Here is a 24,474-nt window from a genome sequence, read left to right as displayed (position 1 = left end):
ACACACACACACACGGGTGAGAATCGAGTTAAGGCACCACCAATGTTTTATTTACTAGGAAAATAAATAAGTGTGCACTGATCACTGATGGATGAAGCGCTGCCGCTCATCCAGTTCTGTGAGGAAACCCTTTGTGACATTCAGCTTCTGTTCTACAGGAAACAGATCACACTGTCCCGTTCTTCTTTGCAATGGTGAGGTGTAAGAGAAAGAAAAGCAGGATGATCTCAGCGCAGGTGAGTCTGAGAGTCTTCGACAGCAGGTCGTGAGAGGACAGCAGGATCAGAGGAGGGTCAGCGGCGAGGGCCTGTGAAGCGGCTCGTTCCTCCCCTGGAGGACACTCGGCCAGTGCTGTTTCCCAGGGGTCCCCGGGGCCCACGCCGGCCCTCCACCGCTCCTCTGGTCTCCCACTCGCGACTCGCTCTGGTCTTCTTCTCCTCTACATTCAGACGCAACTCTCCACTGAACATGATGGGCTGCAGGAGACAGGAAAGAGGAAACACTGACTTCCTGTTCACTCATTGGCCCATTAAAAGGTTAGCTCACCCAAAACTGAAAATTGTCATTCATTTCATTTTTGGTCGAACTATCCCTTTAATGTCAAGCAGCAGCATGTTTTGACAGTATCAGAGTAGAAGATAACCCCGTCCAGTAGACAGGTGTGGTCAGATAAAGCCCTGGTCAGAGCAGCAGACCGATGAACCGTTTCACTGGACAGACTTTGAAGCAGATGCAAATAATATTCCTTTGAGATTGATAAGTGCAGTCTCCCGTGAGAGTTACTCTACTGCTGAGTTAACACTGATGTGAATGTGCAGTATTTCTAACACACACACACACACCTTTAACCCGAGCTTGCTCTATTCTTTTTACCATTCCATTTTCTTTTATGCATTATATAATTTACAAAACAACTCGCAAGGTGTACTGTTAAGCCAACTGAGACTTGTAGCACTTATATATCATTGCTCTTGTTGATTTTGACTGCTTTCATTGTCCTCATTTATGTCACTTTGGATAAAAGCGTCTGCTAAATGACTAAATGTGAATGTATTTTGATACAGCAGCACCAGAACTGCAGTGGATTGAATGTGTGCTGTAGCAAAATACTACAATATTTCTTCCAAGATCAAACAATCATATTACATAATCCTACCCTTTTATTTTCCCCTTAAATGATACGGTTTAGCAATATCACACCAGCAAGAGGGCCATTTCTTACCAATATTAGCAACATTGCTCATGAGATATTGATTTTATACAAAAGTTTAATCAAGAAGAAATAATAATGTCACATTTCAGACTCAATAGTCGATATTGACTGTTTTTGCTCAATATCACAAATGCAAATAGCTCCAGTTACAGTCTCCGCAAAGCTCCCATGGTTTAGAGCGAATCGTTTGGGTCAATGATTCAGCGACTCGTTCATAAAGAATCACTTCATAACTGAATGACTGGGTCGTTTTGAATGAATTGGTTGAATGGATGATTCAACGACTCACTCATTAAAACTTGATGCCACATAGTAGCGTGTTAGGTCCAATTTTATTATAAATAATTTCATATGTATTAATTGGAACATCATGTAATTAGATCAGTGAATCAGCATGTCAGTGAATGAAGTCAGTTTTGTGACCACACACAGTGGATATAGCCTAGATTCATGCTTCTTTTATAGTATTACAGTCAGTTAATGGAAATCAGTGACTGTGCATTAACAGCAGTCTGAACTTATTCACCCAGCCCATGTTTTATTTAGATGGCACATGAGCATCCCTGGTAATGCAGCACTCTTCAGGAAATTTGGCAGAATCAGACTGTCACACAAACCTTGGCTCCCAGAATCCTTTGCACCGGCTCAGAATCATTGAAAACCACGAAACCAAAGTTGGGCAGCCTCCCTCCGACGGCTTTGGTGTTGATCCTCATCTCCACCACGTTCCCAAATGCTGACGGAAACAGAGCGGCATGAAGTGGCAGGCAAACACTCGCCAGGGTCAAAGGTCAAAGGTTAAAGGTCTTACTCATGAAGAAGTCTTTCAACTCGCCCTCATCGATGTCATGAGGAAGATTTCCAACGAAGAGCTGATGACTGTCTGGATAACGAATGAATCGGCGGCCCTCTGTATCACCGGCATCACCGTCACCGCGGCCTGAACACACACACACACACGCACGCACACACGTATATGAGTGTCACACACTCATTTAATGATTGAGTTTGTTGAACTAAATTATCAGAGAGTTACCCTAACCCTAATCTGTTTAGTAGGAATGTAACCATATAAATCTCTCACAATACGATAATATCACGGTATGAGGTCCACGATGTGATATTATTGCAATATTAATTAAAAAAAATTAAATATAAAAAACGACAAGTTAATTGGGAAAAAATGTCTAACAACAACGACAGTAGTAGCCATATATTGTAAAACAATTGCGCTGTATAATAAATGAAAATGAATATTTCATAGGTGTATTATTTTTGCTTTCCACTACAGTAGGGAAATTACAGCACTATGTGTTATGACATTATTTCAGTGACCTCACAATTTTAGTTTTTCAATAAAACACATTGTTTTCTCAAAAAAATATCCTCAATCGTGTACATGCATGTTATTTATATATTATTGTAGCTCAGTTTGTGCTGAATACAGTGTTTCCAGACTTTAGCCATGTACATGTTTAGAAGCACTTCAGCGTGCCATGGGATTGTTTTATTTCTCAACACCCCCGAGCCGCACCAAAACCTCTGGATTCGTGAAACACCGCCACTGCCTGAGCTGTGAAAAAGATCCCAAATTTTTTAGACACTAACAAAATCCAGACTGAGTGATCTCTGACACTCCTGCGGGTGTCGCTGTTGGACAGTGTTTTCTCTACTTCCTGTTGGCCTTCTGTAGCAAATCGTAGCTGTTTTAATTTTTTTTTTCTCTAGAATCTTTATCTTACTACCACTCTCTGTTTTTTAAAGTGTTTTTCACAAGTTCAACAAACAACCGCAGTAAGAATATTTCATCAAGCACGGTGAGTAATGGCTTCGTCTGCTATCGTTATTTGCACCTCTTGCCACATGTACAGTTTATCTATCTCTGTCGCAGATGAGGGATTCACATGTGATAAATGCAGGGAAACAGTTAGGCTGACAGAGAAGATTTCAGAATTAGAGACACGCATCCAAACTTTAATTGAGGACAGTAAGAATGTTAGGGCTCTAGATACGGCTTTGGATGCGTCTAGCTCAGGGACTCCTGTACATTGTCCGGTTCCAGCAGAGCCCCTGCAGCAGGGCAACTGGGTGACGGTGAGGCAGCGTAGTTGTGGGTCAAAACACCGCTCTTCTGTTCCGATCAAAACATTAAACAGGTTCTCCCCACTCAGTGATGCACCCACTGAGAAACCTGATGAAAGTGCTCTAGTTATTGGTGATTCTATTGTACGGAACGTGAATATAGAGACACCAGCCACCATAGTCAAATGTTTACCAGGAGCCAGAGCGCCTGACATCTTGGCAAATTTAAAAGTGCTGGCTAATGCTAAACGTAAATACAGTAAGATTGTTATTCATGCCGGCGCTAATGATGTTCGACTTCGCCAGTCGGAGATCACTAAAAATAACTTTAAAGAGGTGTGTGAACTTGCAAGCACGATGTCAGACACTGTAATATTCTCTGGTCCCCTCCCTGCTTACCGTGGTGATGAGATGCAAAGCAGATTGTCATCACTCAATGGCTGGATGTCTAAGTGGTGCCCACAGAATAACATAGGTTTCATAGACAATTGGACAAGCTTTTGGGGCAGACCTGACCTGTTTAAAAGAGATGGTCTTCATCCCTCCTGGGCTGGTGCCGCTCTTCTGTCTAGAAATATGGCAAATAGTCTTAGTGTTTATACTTGACTAACTGGGGCCCAGGTCAGGAAGCAGACAGACTGGCTAAACCGACCGTCTGCTAGCTGCCTCCCGTCACAGAGGTCAGTTAATTCTCAGCACATAGAGACTCTTTCACCTAGATATCACACTATAGAGACTGTGTCTGTTCCCCGAACTAGAAAATACAAAAAACGTCCAAACCAAGTTAAGGTTAACAATTTAATTGAGGTTCAACAAATAAAAAACAAACGCAATATGGATAAACAAATGATAAAGATTGGCTTATTGAATATCAGATCCCTTTCTACGAAAACACTTTTTGTAAATAATATGATAACTGATCATAATATAGATGTGCTCTGTTTGACAGAAACTTGGCTAAAACCTGATGATTACATTATTTTAAATGAGTCCACCCCCCAAGATTATTGTTATAAACACGAGCCGCGTCTAAAAGGCAAAGGGGGAGGTGTTGCTTCAATTTATAATAACGTTTTCAGGATTTCTCAGAGGGCAGGCTTCAAGTATAACTCGTTTGAAGTAATGGTGCTTCATATAACATTATCCAGAGAAACCAATGTTAATGATAAATCCCCTGTTATGTTTGTACTGGCTACTGTATACAGGCCACCAGGGCACCATACAGACTTTATTAAAGAGTTTGGTGATTTTACATCCGAGTTAGTTCTGGCTGCAGATAAAGTCTTAATAGTTGGTGATTTTAATATCCATGTCGATAATGAAAAAGATGCATTGGGATCAGCATTTATAGACATTCTGAACTCTATTGGTGTTAGACAACACGTTTCAGGACCTACTCATTGTCGAAATCATACTCTAGATTTAATACTGTCACATGGAATTGATGTTGATAGTGTTGAAATTATTCAGCCAAGTGATGATATCTCAGATCATTATTTAGTTCTGTGCAAACTTCATATAGCCAAAATTGTAAATTCTACTTCTTGTTACAAGTATCGAAGAACCATCACTTCTACCACAAAAGACTGCTTTTTAAGTTATCTTCCTGATGTATCCGAATTCCTTAGCATATCCAAAACCTCAGAACAACTTGATGATGTAACAGAAACTATGGACTCTCTCTTTTCTAGCACTTTAAATACAGTTGCTCCTTTACGCTTTAGGAAGGTTAAGGAAAACAGTTTGACACCATGGTATAATGAGCATACTCGCACCCTAAAGAGAGCAGCCCGAAAAATGGAGCGCAGCTGGAGGAAAACAAAACTAGAGGTATTTCGTATTGCTTGGCGGGAAAGTAGCATATCCTACAGAAAAGCATTAAAAACTGCTAGATCTGATTACTTTTCTTCTCTTTTAGAAGAAAACAAACATAACCCCAGGTATTTATTCAATACAGTGGCTAAATTAACGAAAAATTAAGCCTCAACAAGTATTGACATTTCCCAACACCACAGCAGTAATGACTTTATGAACTACTTTACTTCTAAAATCGATACTATTAGAGATAAAATTGCAACCATTCAGCCGTCAGCTACAGTTTCGCATCAGACAGTGCACTATAGACCCCCTGAGGAACAGTTCCACTCATTCTCTACTATAGGAGAGGAATCATATGGTTTAAATCGTACTTATATGACCGCTTTATATGTTACCCTTGGGAGCAGGGACGTGCACAGGAACTTTGAGGGGCAGTTGCTCTGACCTAAAAAAAGGACACTCACTAGCCCCAAATACAGATCCCCTGTAAAGACCTTGTCTCAGAGGAGCACCAGGACAAGACCACAGGAAACAGATGATTCTTCTGCACAATCTGACTTTGCTGCAGTCTGGAATTGAACTACTGGTTTCGTCTGGTCAGAGGAGAACTGACCCCCAACTGAGCCTGGTTTCTCCCAAGGTTTTTTTCTCCATTCTGTCACCGATGGAGTTTCGGTTCCTTGCCGCTGTCGCCTCTGGCTTGCTTAGTTGGGGTCACTTCATCTACAGCGATATCGTTGACTTGATTGCAAATAAATGCACAGACACTATTTAACTGAACAGAGATGACATCACTGAATTCAATGATGAACTGCCTTTAACTATCATTTTGCATTATTGACATACTGTTTTCATAATCAATGTTGTTCAGTTGCCTTGACACAATGTATTTTGTTTAAAGTGCTATATAAAAAATAATAATAAAGGTGAATGGCTCTGGAGAGAAGACACACAGAGAAAAGACTGTGTTCACTGTGCTCACAGAAAGAGCATTTCTTACTGCACTCTGACTCATAGCATTAGAGCTCCACATTTCCACAATTCAAACATATTAAACCAACTCCTATAGCATTACCAAATGCAGGAAAATTAAGCCACAATTTTGGGGGAAATTCCAAAATGATCACAACGGCAGAAAGATATGCAAGACTGTCAGCAAGCGGACAAATCTGAAGCAGTGTGTGTGTGTGTGAGAGAGAGAGTAAGTGAGTGTGTGTGTGTGTGTCACCTGTCCGTGGTGCTCGTGGAGGGAAGCCTGGTCTGTCGCGCTGCTGATCTCTGGGTAATGACGACTTTGTGTCCTGTTTGTGCTCCACCCGCGGCTGACAGACAGACAGACAGACAGAGTTAGCATCACAGCGTTTCGGTCTCCTGTAGAACTGCTTTACAGCTTTTAAGTCAAGTCAGCTCTATTTCTAGCACTTTATACAATACAGATTGTGTCAAAGCAGCTTCACAGTATCAAATAGGAAAAATGTGTTCTGATAACGCAAGAGGTGAATGCAAGATGGCGGCGCGTCCACACACAGCGGCTTCTCTCTGTCCCAACAGAACGGTGTTTTCGTGTTTTATGTCTTGTGAGTCACAGAGTTTTTGTACGTCGTCATCGCGTCTACCTGTCTGTAAGCGCGCATACAGTCGCAAGTTTCTGCTCGATGTTGGCAGAACCGCATTTTTACAGTTAAACTCAGAGCACGCGGAATAGCTACGGGATCTAGGTCTGCTACGGGGGCCTTCACCATCAACGACCCCCACTACTGCATCTCGCCCACAGCGGAGGCGCCACAAGCGGCGTGAGAGGAAGCAGACGAGGGGGAAGCACGGAGGTATCCAGGCTAGGCTAACGGCTAACCCACACAAGCCATCTATCCCCACCATCGTACTGGCGAACGTACGCTCGTTGGACAATAAACTGGACTACATTCGATTACTACGCTCAACTCAGAGGACTGTAAGAGACTGTTGTGTTTTTGTGGTCATGGAAACATGGCTAAGCAACAGCGTTCCAGACGGCGCTATTCAGCTCGATCAGCTGACGTGCTATCGAGCGGACAGAGCTCTTATCGCGGGAGGAAAAACCCGCGACGGCGGGCTTTGTGTTTACATCAATGACGCGTGGTGCCGCGATACTGTTGTGATCCGCAAACACTGCTCAACCCTGGTGGAGTTTATAAGTGCCGGCCATTCTATCTTCCGAGGGAATATACTGCTATACTGCTCATTTCAGTGTACATTCCCCCATTCAACATCACCAGCAACAGGAACGACGCACTAAATGAACTGTACCAGCACATCAGTGAGCAGCAGACAGCACACCCCGATGCTTTTCTCATCATGGCTGGGGATTTCAACCATGCTGACCTAAAGAGTGTGTTTCCAAAAATACACCAAACACATTAACTTTCCAACACGAGGTAATAACATCTTGGACTTTGTCTACACCACACAGAGAGGAGCTTACAAAGCCCCCCCCCTCCCCAACCTCGGAGCTTCAGACCACATCACTGTTATGCTAATGCCTGCATACAGAACGCTCATTAAAGTCGCCACACCAGTTCAAAAACAGATTAAAGTGTGGCCAGAAGGATCATCAGAGGTTCTTCAGGACTGCTTCAACACAACTGACTGGGACATGTTTAAGCAGGCTGCCACATGCAATAACAGCACTGACCTCCAGGAGTACTCAGAGACTGTCACTGCCTACATCAACAAGTGTATTGATGATGTAATGGTCACAAAAACCATCACTGTCCGGGCCAACCAGAAGCCATGGATGACGGGGGAGGTCTACAGACTCCTGAAGATGCGCTGCCTTCAGAGCTGGAGATGAGGTGGGCCTGAGAACAGCCAGGGCCAACCTGTCCTGTGGCATCAGAGAGGCTAAGAGACAGCACTCCAGGAGGATAGCTCATCAATTCAGCGACAGCAGAGACACTAGGAACCTGCGGCAGAGGATACAGACCATTACAGACTACAAGCCCCCACCACGGACCTGTGAGAACAACATCTCTCTGCTGAACGAGCTGAACACCTTCTTTGCTCGCTTTGAGCAACAAAACAGCACCACTGCACAGAAGACTCCACCTCCTCCCGGCGACCAGGTGATGACGCTGATCCCAGACAGCGTGAGGAGATATTTCAACAGGATCAATGCACACAAAGCTCCGGGTCCTGACAACATCCCTGGGCGTGTATTGAAAGACTGTGCAGCAGATGCCATCGCCACTACCCTCCACTCAGCACTCACATATCTGGACAAAAAGGACGCATATGTCAGAATGCTGTTCATTGACTTCAGTTCAGCATTCAACACGATCATCCCTCAACAGCTCATTTACAAACTGATCCAGCTGGGGCTCAACACTTCGCTGTGCAACTGGCTGTTGGACTTTCTGACTGGAAGACCTCAGGCAGTACGGGTCGGCAGCAACACATCCAGCACCATCACACTGAACACTGGTGCCCCCCAAGGATGTGTGCTGAGCCCCCTCCACCTCACTCTGCTGACCCACGACTGCACACCGTCACACAGCTCCAACCTCTTCATTAAGTTTGCGGATGACACGACTGTGGTGGGTCTCATAAGCAACAAGGATGAGACAAACTACAGGAGTGAGGTGAGCCGCCTGGCCAAGTGGTGCAGTGACAACAATTTCTCTCTGAATGTGGAGACTTCAGGAGAGCACACACTCAGCACGTTCCTCTGACCATCAACGGTGCGACTGTGGAGAGAGTGAGCAGCACCAAGTTCCTGGGTGTGCACATCACAGAGGACCTCTCCTGGACTGAAAACACAGCAGCACTGGCCAAGAAATCACAACAGCATCTTAACTTCCTCCGCAAACTGAGGAGAGCCAGAGCCCCACCCCCCATCATGCACACCTTCTACAAAGGCACCATCGAGAGCATCCTGATGAGCTGCATCACTGTGTGGTATGGGGCCTGCAACGCGTCCTGCCGAAACACTCTGCAACGCAAAGTGAGAGCAGCTGAGGAGATCATTGGTGTCTCTTTCCCCTCCCTCCAGGACATCGATGGAACCCGTCTCACCCGCAAAGCCCTCTGCATCACAGGTGATCCCACCCACCCATCACACAGCTTCTTCAGCCTGTTACCATCAGGGAGGAGACTGTGGAGTCTCCAGGCCAGGACCAGCAGACTGAAGGATAGTTTCATCCACCAGGCTGTCAGGAAGCTGAACTAACTCCCGAACTTGCCCCCCCCCCCTCCCCTCTTCTGCCTCAAGCACCACTGAACTATGATTTGCACTCTATCTGCCTTTTGCCTTGCGCTGCTTTAACTATTTTTAATTTTTTATGTCTTTTTTTAATATTCCCTTATTGTATATTTGTATCTACATTTTATATTTTGATCTAGATTTTTAGACTTTAATGTTATCACATCAAGTGATTGATACACTTGATGGCGCCGCAGATGGCTACTACTAGCTACTACCAAATATTGTAGAAACATAATTTTCTGTAAAGTTGCTTTGTAACGATTTGTTTTGTAAAAAGCGCTATACAAATAAACATGAATTGAATTGAATGGCTGCTTCAGTGCTTGGCTCTCCAGTGTTTGTGCTGTTTTTGTTCCTTTTTCCTGTTTTTTGTTTAACAAACACGATCAGTTTCACCAGGGATGAACTGCTGAACATTCGGCAGAACACACCACAAGATCTTTTACCGGATTTAAATTATTCAGATGTTTTACTGAACGTTGTTATTGGAGGAGCGGCGGGGCTGATCAAGCGCTTCAGGACGCGCAGACGGGGGAAGCGAGCGGGAGCGCTCGTCAGACTCAGGAAGCGCGGATTTCGAACGCCGTTGCCTAGCATCCATCTGGCAAATCTCCGCTCTCTACCCAACAAAACAGACAAACTCCTTCTGCTCTCTCGGACAATTAAGGATTTCTCTCACTCTGCTGCTCTGTGTTTCACGGAAACCTGGCTGAATGACACCATACCGGACAGCGCGCTCCATCTGCCGGGCTTTCAGCTGTTCAGAGCGGATCGCGAATCAGAATCAACTGGGAAATCGCGCAGCGGTGGAATATGCTTTTACATCAATGAACGGCGGTGTACAGATGTAACAGTGTTAAAGAAGATGTGCTGTCCTGATCTAGAAATGAAGTTTGTCAACTGTAAACCGTTTTTTAAACCGTAGAGTTTCACTCCTTCATTCTGGTCAGTGTTGTATATATATATAGAGAGAGAGAGAGAGAGAGAGAGAGAGAGCGAGAGAGACAACAATAGAAGACGCTTTCAACACTGTGGTAAAAGACACTGTACAAGCACATATTATTCATGCTGTGAGAACTGAGGAGAGAATGTCATAACCTGCACCCGCTCATATTTTCGCAGTCTAGTGTCGCCGCCCCTTTAGGATGCTTTGAATCAGTCTGTATTGTATGAAGTGCTGCAGGAATAGATCTGAATCGACTAGAAGTGCATGTTTCTCGGACCAGAATCCTCCAGAGGTCCAGTGTTCATAAAACAGCACACGGAGCACGCAGTCGTTAAAACCTACAGAAATCTTGTGACCCGAAGCAGAACAACTACTGACCACAGGGTTTCTGCAGGATTTTAAAGCTCAAATATCAAGACTCTAATAAAGTTACATGTATTTGCATTGGTGTAGCTGAAAAGACTGAACATGCTACTGCTCTCTGTGTCGGCGGCAGATCTGATGACTTCTGACGCCTGTGAATCGCTGTCATTTAGAAATGGGATCATGTGTGTGTTTAAATCAAGATAGCAATCTTTTAAAGATTAATTGAGCACCTCTAATGGACAGAAAACACTCATATTCTAATGCCACTGTCTATGCTGTACCTGAACACAGGACGCTTTCACCATGAGAGGAGAGACTCCAGAGCCGGCCGGAGGAAGATGCTTACTGGTCACCAGAGCCCAGGAGAAGGCCTGCAGACCACCATACACACTAGAGATCAGTCAGCACACACACACACAGAGAGAGAGAGAGAGAGAGAGAGAGAGAGAGAGAGAGACACACACACACACACCTTGGGTGGTTCTGGGGTCTGAGGGGGTGGAGTCAGAGCGAGGTCGGGGGTGGAGCCTCTCTCCTCCTCCGACAGTTTCTCCTCCTCCTCCTCCTCTAGCTCTGCCTCAGCTGATTGCAGCTCTGCTTCTGGGTTAAGCTCCGCCTCCGTTTCCTGATTGGTCTCAGGCTGGGGCTCTGGCTCCGCCTCAGGCACCGCCTCCTCCTCCTGCTGCTCCTCGAATCCGTTGCTGAGAATACAAACCTGAGCAGCTGATCACAGCCAGTAAAGCATGTGATTCACACGCTGATCTCAAGCTGCTACCTGATGGGTGCCGGCGGCTCGTAGTAGATGCTGCTGCTGGGCCGGTCCAGAGCTGGGTCAGGGGAAGCAGGAGTCTCCACCTGCTCTTCCTCATCCTCCTCTTCCTCAGACTCTGATCACAGACACACAGCACATACTTACATTAGTGACAGGCACTTCTGCAGACTGTTGAACACTGAAATGTGCAGCGCTCACATTTATTTTCTTCAATCAGAGCATTTAGAGGTTTAATAATCAGTTTTCTGTATCACAGCGTCCACAAAAGTAAGAGCTCATAACATGATGTGTAAAGATGCAATGCCATGCAAGCCAGATTGATCCGCTGGTCTGGACTAGGGCTGCACGATGTGCCGTTTAAGCATCGATATCGTAGTTGATCCCCTATTCATTAACTGTACGGGCAGCTGCTCCCCGGCCCTTGACGAATATGATTAGCAGATTAATTGCACAGTTTAAGTCCTGTCAGTTTAACAGAGCGCATATAAGAACGAGCAGAGAGAGAGAGAGAGAGAGAGAGAGAGAGAGAGAGAGAGATAGAGAGAGAGCAAGAGAGAGAGCAAGAGAGAGAGCAAGAGAGAGAGAGAGATAGAGAGAGAGCAAGAGAGAGAGCAAGAGAGAGAGAGAGAGAGATAGAGAGAGATAGAGATAGAGCGAGAGCAAGAGGGAGATAGAAAGAGAGAGAGAGATAGAGAGAGATAGAGATAGAGAGAGAGAGCAAGAGAGAGAGAGAGAGAGAGAGAGCGCGAGAGAGAGATAGAGAGAGAGAGAGAGCCCTAGCCGCGTGCACACTCACCTTCACCGTCTTCAAACAACACAAGCGCTGTCTTGCTCTCTCCCTCGCGCATATTAATCAAAATTAATTGACACAATGGTGTCGAAAAATGTTTTATAATTCTGTGATGACATGTTTTCTGTGTTGTCAAATCTTATGCGATATCCTTAACTGTAGAGATAATTACACAACGCAAGCCATACACGTCTGATTCACAAACTAATGATTCCTTTGAAACGATTGAATTTAATGAATGGTTTAAACAACTGACCTGTCCAACACTGAACTCACGACACGTCTGAATTGGTGTAGAAATCTGTATCACTACCATAATGTTCTATTTATTAAACTACTTAACTTCATTAGTTAACATTTACTATTACTAAACTGCACTTCTACAACATTGTTAATTTCATCATTTAGGCTATAGCCTTCATTGTTGAAATCAAAAGTTGTACAGTATTTGTTAACATAGTTAATGCACTGTGAAGTAACATTACCAAACAATGAACAGCTGTGTTTTTATAAACTAAGATAAAAAGATTAATAAATATAGTAACAAAAGTATTGCTCATGGTAAGTTCATGTTAGTTAATATGTTAACAATTCAAACCATATCCTAAAGTTACAAACAAATACTCTAATTTAAATAATACTCTGATGTTTAAATCATTTAAAATGAGAATGTAAGTGTGCTCACGCCATTTTTGTTTGTAAGAAAAAATTAGATAAGATTTCATATCACAGAAAAATAAAGCAGAGTCACCTCCCAGCTCAGCCTCCGAGTCTCCAAACACCTCCTCTTCATAGCAGAAGATGTCATTGTGCACATAGAACTTATTGAGAGCAGAGCCCTGGTGAACACACACACACACACACACACACACACACACACACACACACACACACACGGTGTCATCAGGAATAACAGCACATCTGTCGTCACTAGGGTTGGGTGTCATCTGAGTTTGCTCAATTCTGATTCTGCTTATCGATTCCGATCATTATCAATTCCTAGTTTTTAAAAAGATTTGTAACATTTACACATGTATTCTGTCTTTTTACAAAGCGTTCTGTTGCAGCTGAATAACATGAGCAGAAAGCAGCAGCCCACAGAACACTACAAGAGGAGCTTTTGCCTATGGTCTTGGCATACAGCAGGTAAAATAAGTATTGAACATCATGTTTCTCAGTAAAAATATCTGTAAAGGTGCTGTTGACTTAAATTTTCACCAGATGTCAGTAACACCCCAAGTACTCCATATATACAAAGAGAACAAAAACAAATAAGTTCAGAAATTAAGCTCTGTGTAATCAACTGGAATGACACAGGGAAAAGAACTGAACTACATTTAATAGGATGCACCGAATATTTAGCAACATCACCGGAATAAGTGAAAAGGCCAAATAATATGTACCGAACAATGACTAACGTGATCGCACTAATGCAGCAAACATGTCAGCGGTGTGAAAATATTTAAAACTATCAGAGAAAGATGCAGAAATCATTCCAAGCACGAAGCTCGGACAGCGAGAGACTGTTTAGGGCTGCATCACGTCTCCGACGAGAAGAAGAGGGTGCTGATGATGGGGCTTAGGTTATTGTATGATGATTGAAATCACAAAATGACATCAAACAATAAGTGAACAAACTCCAGAAAGTTATATTTTCTAAGGCATGCACGTGTTGCATGAAAGCTTGCGGCGAAGGGATCCAAGTCCAAAGCTCGAGGAAAATCTGCGCTGAACTTGTTACTCGTCAGTTACTCAGCAACATTTTTGTTAATATTTTTAAAGGAATGTGAAAGTGTTATACATGCGACAAACATCTTTTCAACATCCAATTGGTAACGAGAATAATTTATAAATCCGCATGCTGTTGTCAAAAAAAGGAACCACTGCTTCTTTCGTGTTTCTGCCAAAATAAAAGCTGAGAAAAAGCAGCATCTCCATTGACATTAATAAATGATAGTATTATAATTTTACTGTCGTTCTGTATTTTTTTAAAAGACAATAATAATGATAATAATTACCCTAAAACAGATCTGTTAATAAATGTATTATAACATTCACACAGTGTTCACATTGGGATCTGTAATATATTCTAATGTTTTAAAAGAAGTCACTTCTGCTCAGCAAGGCTGCCTTTATGTGTGCAGTAAGTGAGTGAGTGAAGTGACATTCAGCTAAGTGTGGTGACCCATACTCAGAATTTGTGCTCTGCATTTAACCCATCCGAAATGCACACACACAGAGCAGTGAACACACACACACACACACACTGTGAGCACACACCCGGAGCAGTGTTCATCATTTATGCTGCGGCGCCCGGGGAGCAGTTGGGGGTTCGATGCCTTGCTCAAGGGCTCCTCAGTCGTGATATTGAAGGTGGCCTTGAGCAAGGCATCGAACCCCCAACTGTAACAATACACACCTGATTCAAGTCTCAAAAATAGCCCAAAAATATTTTTTTAACTTGTTTACTAATCGTGCTTTGTTGGTATATTGTCTGCTAGAATAAAAAAAAAAGTGTTCAGTGTTAAGTATTTTTAATTGTTGATTTGTAATTGACTTTTTTTTTTTTTTTTTTTAAAGCAGGACAAAACAGTAAAAGGCAAATTTTGGTAACTGAATTAATGTTGGAAAAAAACTGGCAAAATAAGGTCTACATTGGGGGGTGGGGTTTGAAAATCTGTGTTCAGTATTCAGCCCAGTGTTTCATTTTCTTCGGCTTCGGCCAAGATTTTTCATTTTCGGTGCAACCCTAGTATTAAATACTTCGTACAGAAGCCTTTGTTGGTGATGACTAGTGGTCGACTGATATTGTTGTTTTGACAGCTGATGCCAAACTGTTGGAAAGCAAGGGGGCAAAATAAATGTGTAAAATAAACATACTTATGCTTTAGATGGCAAAATATTTTTTTCACAAATAAATATTTAATAAAAATATAATTAAAAAGTAAACACTGTAACCAACAGGGCACTCAGTATTCTGGGAAGTTTGTGTGTATTGGGAATATTTTTTTCAAGGTAAAACTCATTTAACAAACAGCACACAGAGAAAATAACATGAATATGACAGTGGACAAATGCATAATTTGAATGTTCATTAGTCATTTGAAGATTTGTTTAAATTTTATAAATGCATATTTGCTAAATGCTGATACCAAACGTGAAAGTATTATAATGTTTGCCTTTCTATTCCTAATAATATAAAAGCAATCGTTATAATGCTTTGTATATATTAATTCCTTTAATAGCTCTATCTGATTATTAGACAGACGTCTGTCCGTATTACACAGAAATGTTTACTGGTACTGTAAGTGTTAGGACTGAAGCTGATATTAATTTCCACTGACGAGGGCCAGGATTGCTTTTCTGATAGATTTCTACTGGTGTCTTTGCTTTCCATGAATTTTTCAACTCCCTGTCTTCATCTGTTCAATTCCTTTCCCCGTGTCATTCCATTTAATTACACAGAACTTAATTTCTTATTGAACTTATTGATATGGTTTTCTTTCTGACATCTGGTGAAAATTTCAAGTCAACAGCACCTTTAGAAATTTTTGAGAAACATTGTGAAACATTTTGACATGTTCAATACTCATTTCACCCTCTAAAACTACAGCAAAAACAACTAGATTAATATTAATTTCAAACATTAAACTGTTAAAGAATTAGGTCCTTCAAAGTATCTTGGAGAGGTGAGGTGTCCAAGTCTCAACATCTAACTACTGGGGTGCCTCAGGGCTCGGTTCTTGGACCACTTCTCTTCTCTGTCTACATGGCATCATTAGGTTCTGTCATTCAGAAACATGGCTTTTCATACCACTGCTATGCTGATGATCCGACGGTAGCTATTTGCATCTCAGCTTGTCTAACTGACATTTCTTCCTGGATGATGGACCATCACCTTCAACTCAACCTTGCCAAGACAGAACTGCTTGTGATTCCAGCAAACCCATCATTTCATCACAATTTCACCATTAATCACCATATGCCTAGATTTATTTAAAAAAACGAAACAAAAAACAACAACACCTTGCTGTACTGCGAGTAAGTGTACTGCGTTAGGCTACCCAAGACTTGTCATAGCCAACCCTAGTCGTTTCACAAACACACACACACACACACTCACCTCTGGAGCGAGCACAAAGGTCTGCATGAACCTCCTCATGGGCCGGCCGCTGTTGGACAGCTCGCCCATCACCTGCACCACCACCCCGTCCCCCAGCGTCGCATGGGCATCCACGTGCCTGATCTTAGTGTGGCACTCACTGAACTGCAGCGACATCACCTTCTTATGGATCTCCTGTGCACACACACACACACACACACTGCTGTCAATCACTGGTGCTGTGTTCAATGTGTTTAGTCTATACGAACATGATCTCAGCTATAAGCCACATAATAATGCAATGTCAGACCAGACGTGTGCCTGCAATATATCACTATAATGAACATGCATGATATTGTTATCGGGGGCACCTCAAAATACTGTGAACAATAAAAGTGACTTGAATTAAATAATTATAAATAATTTAAAGAATGCAAATTATTTGTGTGCGCTCATGTAAACAAGCGCGGATGATAGCACATCCACTCTCTGACAGCAGATGATGCTGGTGGAACAACATTACCCTTGAAACCCCATTAACAAAGCAGCTCCAACTTTCTGATTCTGATGTAAAGCTACAAGCAAGCAGTAATTTCGGGAGAAGAATGGTTGAATAAATTGTAGGGCTGTGCGATTGACCGAAATCGCTTTATAGAACAATTTTCCATGGCACTGACCTCCCACAGTATGCCATCCGAACCAATCAGAAAGCAGAATGCCCAAACAGAGCGTGAGAACAGAGCAGACTGGACATACAGACGTAACGCAGGCTCTCACACTCCCTCTGTGGAGCATATGCGGAGAGGTTTTATTGATGTAAAAAAAAACTGCAACATTATACAAATCAGTCTGGCGAGCAAACTAAAAAAAATTACTAGCCAATGGCGATTCAATTGCCAAGGTGTCTGTAGAGGGTGGAAGGGACAGTATGCCTCTTACACATGCAGCCGACTGTCTGCGTGTCAGAATATAGATCACCCTAAAATGTCATTTCTGTCATTATTTACTCACTGCCATGTTGTCTCAAACCTGTATTAATTTCTTTCTTGTGCTGAACGCAGAAGATAATTTGAAGAATGTGGCTAACCAAACAGTTTCTGGTCCACATTGACTTTGATTAGTAGCAGAAAAGACCCAGTGGAGCAGAAACTGTTCCTCCAAACAGCATTTATATTCAGAAGAAGAAAGAAACTCACTCAGGTTTAAAACCACTTCTGAGTGAGATAATGGCTGAACTATTTAACATTAATAAAACAACAACAACACAAAGAGAAGAATCCCTCACTGCTCTTGACTGAAGAAGTTTAACACCGTTGCTTTAGGAATCAGTTTATATAGTCTTTTATTTATTTATTTGTATATCTTTGTCATTCTATTATCTTTGTTAAAAAATAAGAAAGATTTTTATCTTTGCCCTCTTTGGTCTAAATATCTGCCAATTCTTTTTATTTGGGACCTTGAAAGGCTCTGTCTTTATAAAAGGGAAATTAGTTTGGCTGTAATGATCAGACAACTTACAAAATACATAAAAATAAAATAAAAACTATTTTTTTCCCTATCGCCCATTCCTACAATCTTCAGTCAAATAAAGAACAAATATCTACCAATGGAGTCAAACAAGCTTAATCTAAAGGGAAATCCTTCTCCATTGACAGACACTTGTGTTTCATATCTTCTGTCATGATGTCTCTATAGATACAAAAAATGATTTTCTATTATAGAGACCTACAAATTCTGGAATTAAGATGTCTTTACTTGACAAGCAAAAGGACTGAAGATATTTTTTCTCGTTTTCTATAAAACAATCAAAAAAAATCTGCCAATGGGGAAAAAAAATAAATAATCTTAATTCAAAGGTTTTTATTACACCATTGGCAAAAACGAACTAAATTTGGATATTTTTTTCTGAAACCAAGACAATCTATCTTTGGTAATTTTACTTGTCAAGTAAATGCATGTTAATTACAGAATTTGCAGATATTTATACTAGAAAACAGAACAAAATACGAAGGAAGAAAATCATTTTTTCAAAGTGTAATTGAAGAGGAAACATATCAACTGGAAAATGATCATCGTATGTCTCCTTTAAAGCTTTCTGCTCGGTTTAACCTGTTACCCAGCACCCCCCCCCCCCCATTATGGGACTCACAGCTGAAAGTGCTCTAGTTTCCTACTTCAGTGTGTTACAAACATATTTTTGGTGTCTTTAGAAAGAAGACCCTTTGGGCTTCACTTTTTATCAACCAGATTTGATAATGCTCAAAAATATTAAAAGTTATAGACACTGAAGTGCCTTGAATTTTTTTTTACCACATTTAAATATTTTTTAATTTGATATAAAAACGCATGAAATGAGTCCTGGAGCAATCTAGAAAAGTAGTGGGTTGAAAGCCTTATGTCTCATGAGTTTCTATTTCAAATCTGAATAAGATATCATTAAAAATGAGATTCCTGCAAATATTATCTGAGACTTTGTCTACACCCTCTACCCCCCAAATATTAGAAAATATATTTCCCAATAGTATTGAAGGCTTCTACAAACTATTTAGTCAGTAAACATACCACTGCATAGTTTTCTTCAATTATAAAACACTAGACAGAAACTTAGACATAATATAAATTATTTATTTGAGCACTAGAAAAATACAATAAGAATAATTTGAGTAAGAAAAATAAGAATAATAAAAAAAAGTTTAGTCAGAGGACTCACCGCCTGACCGTACACCGCCTCCTGCGGCTTCCCAGTGCTGTCCTGACCGCCGTGGACATACGAGGAGCTGCGGCCGTAAAACCTGCGGGACACACACACACACACATACAGCGTGAGCCGCGTGCATCGCTGACACCTGCTGCTCGGACCGCTCAACACTCACCTGTGCAGGTAATCTGGAGCTTTATTCAGGAGCGTGTAGTACTGACGCACAAACTCACGTCCTACGAGCAGGGGACTGGGCTTCTCCATCACCATCTCTCACACACACACACACACGAGGCACACACTACGACACACACACGTGACACAGAAACAGACCGTGAGAACCTTCATCAGCTCAGTCCAGGGCTCCAGGCTGAGATCTAATTTCTCAATGGTGCGACCAGTCGTTCCAGGGGAAAACAAAAGTCTCTCTGTGGATCAACAACAGACACTAGAGCCCTGCACTTCAGCTCCAGTCCGACGGTCCACAACCTTTTTTACAGCCCTCGAGTCAGGCTTAGGGTTAATTTTCAGGTCATAGTTCAGACGCGGGCCGGGCCTGCTGACTGTTTTAGAATTCTCATTACTTTTATATTTTAGACATCCATTATTTAGTGATGAAACAAAATTCCCGCGCTGGTGTAAACAACACGAGACTGTGCTGCTGTGATTGTCACGAGCGACTGACGGTGTTCAGATCAACAGTTCTGCGTTCAAGTACACGCAATACACTTAAGCTTGCAAAGCACCGGCCAAAGTTATTAGCATAAATGTGACAGGGGGAAATAGTAAGAAGATATTATAATTATTTACAAATAAACTAGTGTTTTCTGATTCTGTGTCGCAAGGATGATCCTGACTCGTCATCTCCTAATTAGACGTGCCTTTAGAGAGAAATCTTTACGTATTATTATTATTATAATGAAAGAGTTTTTGTTTTCAATTTGTATTTCGTTAAGTAGTCATTTAAAGCTTGCTATAGATGTATTTATCATGTCTGTGAGGAATGTTTTCGCTGAGCTTTGGTTCATTTTTGTGAAGCGCTCCTATTAGGGCTGCACGTTCTCAAGTTTTTCATTAACCGTTAACCGAGGCCCTTAGCGGTTAATAATCGGTTAACCATAGTGTGCCATAGTAACAATAACCATAGTAATTTCCAGACATTGGCCGAAAAAAAAAGGAATGTCCGACAAAATTTAATCTCTCCGGTCAAATTGTCCTATTAAAACTGCCTAATAATGCCGCCCATTAACACAATCTGAATTTGAGAATAAGCCTAAAATGTATAAGGCAAAAGGTAACAAGCAGACTCCGCGGCCGCCTCGCTAAGGCTATGACTATGACTGACACGTACAATATTTGAAAATCGATAATTATTTATTTATTTATTTAAATTACATTTATATCTGAATTTGTCAACCTATAGACTTTCAAATATCAAAATGTCATGAATTAATATGTATTTTTGTACAAAATGACATATAAACATATTTTCCTATTATACTTTGCCTGGAAACGCTTCCAACAAGGCGTCGGTTCTATTTCTAGCATGCACGCGTCGAGCCGTGCGTCTCAGGCAGGCAGTCGGCAAGCTCTAACCCGTTAACATGGGAGCCGAATTAAAAACAGACACGCCACGCAGCTGAGATGCTTTCGCCACGCATCCAGTGTGTCCTGACCGGCCTAATGATGCCCGGGTGTTGGCTGTTGAGATTAGAACAACGAGGTTTTACTTTAAGTATATCTAAGCACTGCATTGCAATACTTGCATTTTGCCCCGTCACTCGTATTAGCCCGCTTCATATTAGAAAAATGACTTCTTCTTGTGGACATTACAAATGTCTGGGAGCGCTCTGGCAGTCTCTGGTAGTGCAAAAATGTATTACAACTAAATTCAATGCACGCCATTGACGTCACTTAACCGAGCAAAATGTTTCACTCGGTTACACAATTTTTAACGGTTAATCGGTTAACCGGTTAACCATGGACACCCCTAGCTCCTATTCAAGACGAGATGGCAGAAAGCCTATCATGTGCGTTTATTTTATAAAAGCACAACATTCTGTTGATATTGTGAGTGCACACAAATACAAGTAGACCCTTTGCAGTTACGAATGATGTATTACTCTTACCTTTATGAGCAAAAATGATGGTGTACCGACTGAAAAACACGTGATCACGCGGTCATCTCCACGTCCTGAAGCATCTCTACACAAACTACTGGATCTAGTGCACATGTATCTGGGTCTAACGTTAGAACATTGTTATATGCTCCAACTGTTTTGTATCTATGGATTTTATTTTAGGCTAGTCGTGATGATTTGAGAAAGCTAAATTGATCAAACATAGGCTCAGTGTCTGCCGCTGACAGCTTGGACATTACTTAAACTAAAACTTATGTTTAACAAACAAAACATGCTCCAAACGTTTTTCTAACCCAACTTTAAACAATCACTTTGCTATTACATACCAAACTGAACTATTTTAATAGCTGAGACAGTAGTATAGACGGTTTCATCGGGCGCACGCGCCTGGACCCAAGTTATCTTCCGGTCTGTGTTGTGTATATCGGTCTGGCTGCGGTGCCGTCTACAAACGCAGTTAAAGTTACGGTGGTGAGGAGACTGAAGTTGGGCTCAGGTGGTTGTGCTGCGGGATGTGTTTCCCATACATTTATTTATTTTTGGAGACTCGCCACAATTTTAAAACTGATCTTTTTTCAAAAAGGCTTCATTGAGTAACGTTACGTTAGTTAAATAATAATAATTCCTTACATTTATATGCTTAAATATCAAAGCGAGGCACAGGTGTTTTTATATCGCTGTATTTCTGAAGGAAGACTTGCATGTTATATGCCTGATAGCAGCGTGTGAGCGTACCAGCTCTGCTTTGTTTACAGCTGTTACTGGGGAAACCTCTATTTCTCGCACTTTATGTCTATGCTTTAAAACATCTCCTGTTGGCAAATAATGAATACGCCTGATCCACGCAGCAAACATTTTGTTTGTTATCAAAGAATATCTACTCTAGAGGGACTTGGCTCTTATTGATTCTATTTGGAAGTCTACCGGAAGTTAAGTTAGGTCCACAAAAGCGCTGATGCGCAGTAACGTTTGTTTATGTTGTTGCCGTTGAAACCGTCTATAAGCGGTTTAGAGAGTGTTTCTCTGTTCAGACCAGACACTAGAGCATCCTTCATTCACACACAGTGAAGATCTGATCAGAATCAGAGTAAAGGGTCAAGTCTGGAAGATTGTGCTGCTCGAGAGAGTCCAGCTGGTTTAGACAAGGCCAGAGATCAAGACCAGACTACAGGAGATGGTCATCTGAGGATCATGTGACCCCAGAGGAGGAACGTCCACAAGACATTGACACATGAGAGAAGAAGCCCTTAAAACTTAATCTATCTTGAGATGTTTTAAGTTTAATTTCCAGCTCAGTGAAGCACTTTAAGCACCTGCACTTTTTCAGTAAGTTACTTTTCTTGTAGAATTGTGCTTCAAATAAAAAAAACTTCATGTTGACCAGATTGATAATTAATCATTTAGGCTACAAGTCAATATTGTCAGTGACTAATAAAAAAAAAAGTGATCTTGCAAATATGGAGAGTTAAATATGAGGCTGTCGAAAATGTGGGTGAACCTAAGAAAAGAAGTTAGTCTAGAGCCCTGCAGTCAATCTCACATATTTATTTCTAAACACTGAAAAACACAGAATATGAATGAACACCGAAAAATAGACAGACAGATATTAAAAGGAGGAAAGGTAATAGGATGATAAACACTGAATACAGAATCTGGATGGATGAGAAATAGACAGACAGAAGTAAATAACATACAAGGTAGATATTTACAGCAGAATGACTTCCAAAGAAACACACAGAATAAGAGCGAATGGACAGACAAGACAGATAGTTGGCGTGAGGTCAAAGTAAGTAGATGTGCGTTACGTTACATGCGCGCCGCAGAAGCACATAATAGCGCCGGCGCGTGCTTTAGCTTGATGCTAGCGGCTAACTCACCGTCTGTGACAGGAAAACTGAAACACACACTCCACTGCAGCAAGCGGCAATCGGTCCGCTCCTCTTTACCCGGTAAAACACGAGCCGCGGCACCGAGTCCAAATATACATACACGGACGCAGACGTGACGTGAGCGCGCGCCTGTGACGCAGAAGACTGCGACTTCCGGTCGCGTGCACGGCAAACACGCGCACGCGCACGAACCATGGACTGAGCGCATTCTGTTTAAATTTCCATTAATACGTGATTAAGACATTAAATAAAATTCCAGGTATATTGTGAGATTTGTTGCTGTGTGTAAAAGCGACATCCCAAAGTGATTATATCTGAAAATAAATAACATTTCACACAATATCAGATTGTTCCCTTGAGAAATTATTTTGACAAAGAGCTGTCTTTAAACTCTTATGGCCATTTAATTGATTTAGTTTGACTTGAATGTGCTCACATAATCAAGTCAGGTCACTTTTATTTGTAGCCTACAGCACTTTCTGTAGAATACAGTAAACAATGATGTTAATGTCATCAAACATGAGAGGGCTGTAAAGCATCTGTAAAGATTGAGTTTAGATTCAGTTCAATAACTGTGTAAAGTTAATCGATTATGAAACAAGTTCAGTTCAGCTGTAAAGCAGCCTCAGAAGACATCATTCAGATCAGTTCAGTTCAAGTTTTGTTTATTCTAATCACTAATAGCACTGAATAATAACTCAAATAGTACTGAAGATTAATGATTTTCTTCTTTCTAATCTCTTACACTACTCTCTGGCATTTTTATTTTTTTATTTTAATATGGTCCTTGAGGTTTTTTATAATGTTAAAAAGGTCATCAGATTCAAAATGCATTTTTACATGTTATTTGAACATAAATGTGTGCTGGCAGTGTGTGTACACAACCAATAAAAATCCACCCACTGCTTTTTTTACAGTCCTAATAAATCCAGACCCCTTTCTCAAATCAAGCCATCTTCAGATTCTTGGCAGATTGATGTAGTTCTGCACAGCCCCCCCCCCCCCCCCCCCCCAAATTACCAAATGACAAAAAAAACACCCACAGACTTGAGGAATAATGTTATTAAGGTTTGTTAGAAAATGCTGCTATTTATCGACTATAGCTCAGCTTTTAATACTATAGTCCCCATAAAGCTAGCTTCCACACTCATGGACCTTGGCCTGAATTCTTCACTCTGCGACTGGATTCTTGATTTCCTCACTGGCAGACCTCAAGTGGTGAAACTAGGCCAGTACACCTCCAGCTCCATCACCCTGAACGTAGGAGCCCCACAGGGCTGTGTCCTGAGTCCCCTGCTCTTCTCTCTCTACACACATGACTGCGTGTCTTCGCACAGCTCCACATCCATTATCAAATTTGCCGATGATACTGTGGTTCTGGGCCTCATTCACAACAATAATGAGACCGCACACTTGG

At 41.7% G+C, this 24,474-nt stretch overlaps 1 protein-coding gene across 2 annotated transcripts; it reads right to left on the bottom strand.

The window, feature by feature from the left end:
* Positions 1 to 23: 23 nt before the first annotated feature.
* LOC113041671 (ras GTPase-activating protein-binding protein 2-like) lies at positions 24 to 23,202 on the bottom strand. Of its 2 annotated transcripts, XM_026200326.1 has the most exons (12): positions 23,046 to 23,202; positions 19,203 to 19,328; positions 19,040 to 19,121; positions 16,351 to 16,524; positions 12,979 to 13,066; positions 11,441 to 11,552; positions 11,138 to 11,366; positions 10,947 to 11,036; positions 6,342 to 6,435; positions 2,025 to 2,153; positions 1,831 to 1,949; positions 24 to 476 (listed from the first exon to the last, which is right to left on the bottom strand). In XM_026200326.1, exons 2-12 carry the CDS (start codon positions 19,295 to 19,297, stop codon positions 294 to 296), a joined length of 1,395 nt encoding a protein of 464 aa, XP_026056111.1. In that variant the 5' UTR covers positions 19,298 to 19,328; positions 23,046 to 23,202; the 3' UTR covers positions 24 to 293. The 2 variants fall into 2 exon arrangements, with proteins under 2 accessions (XP_026056111.1, XP_026056112.1); XM_026200327.1 differs by lacking the exon at positions 19,203 to 19,328.
* Between the last annotated feature and the right edge of the window lie 1,272 nt (positions 23,203 to 24,474).

This window comes from Carassius auratus, chromosome 23, assembly GCF_003368295.1.
Source record: "Carassius auratus strain Wakin chromosome 23, ASM336829v1, whole genome shotgun sequence".
Classification (NCBI taxonomy): Eukaryota; Metazoa; Chordata; class Actinopteri; order Cypriniformes; family Cyprinidae; genus Carassius; species Carassius auratus.
Note: the sequence above shows the minus strand (reverse complement) of the source record. Positions and strands in the feature narration are given on the sequence as shown.

Bases quoted from the DNA above. Each gene is read 5' to 3' on its own strand.
- LOC113041671 (XM_026200326.1), bottom strand. From the start codon at position 19,297: ATGGTGATGGAGAAGCCCAGTCCCCTGCTCGTAGGACGTGAGTTTGTG. The intron at 13,067-16,350 runs GTGAGTGTGTGT...TGTGTTCACCAG, and splicing joins CCTTTGTGCTCGCTCCAGAG to GGCTCTGCTCTCAATAAGTT. The intron at 11,367-11,440 runs GTAGCAGCTTGA...TTGTATTCTCAG, and splicing joins GAGCCGCCGGCACCCATCAG to CAACGGATTCGAGGAGCAGC.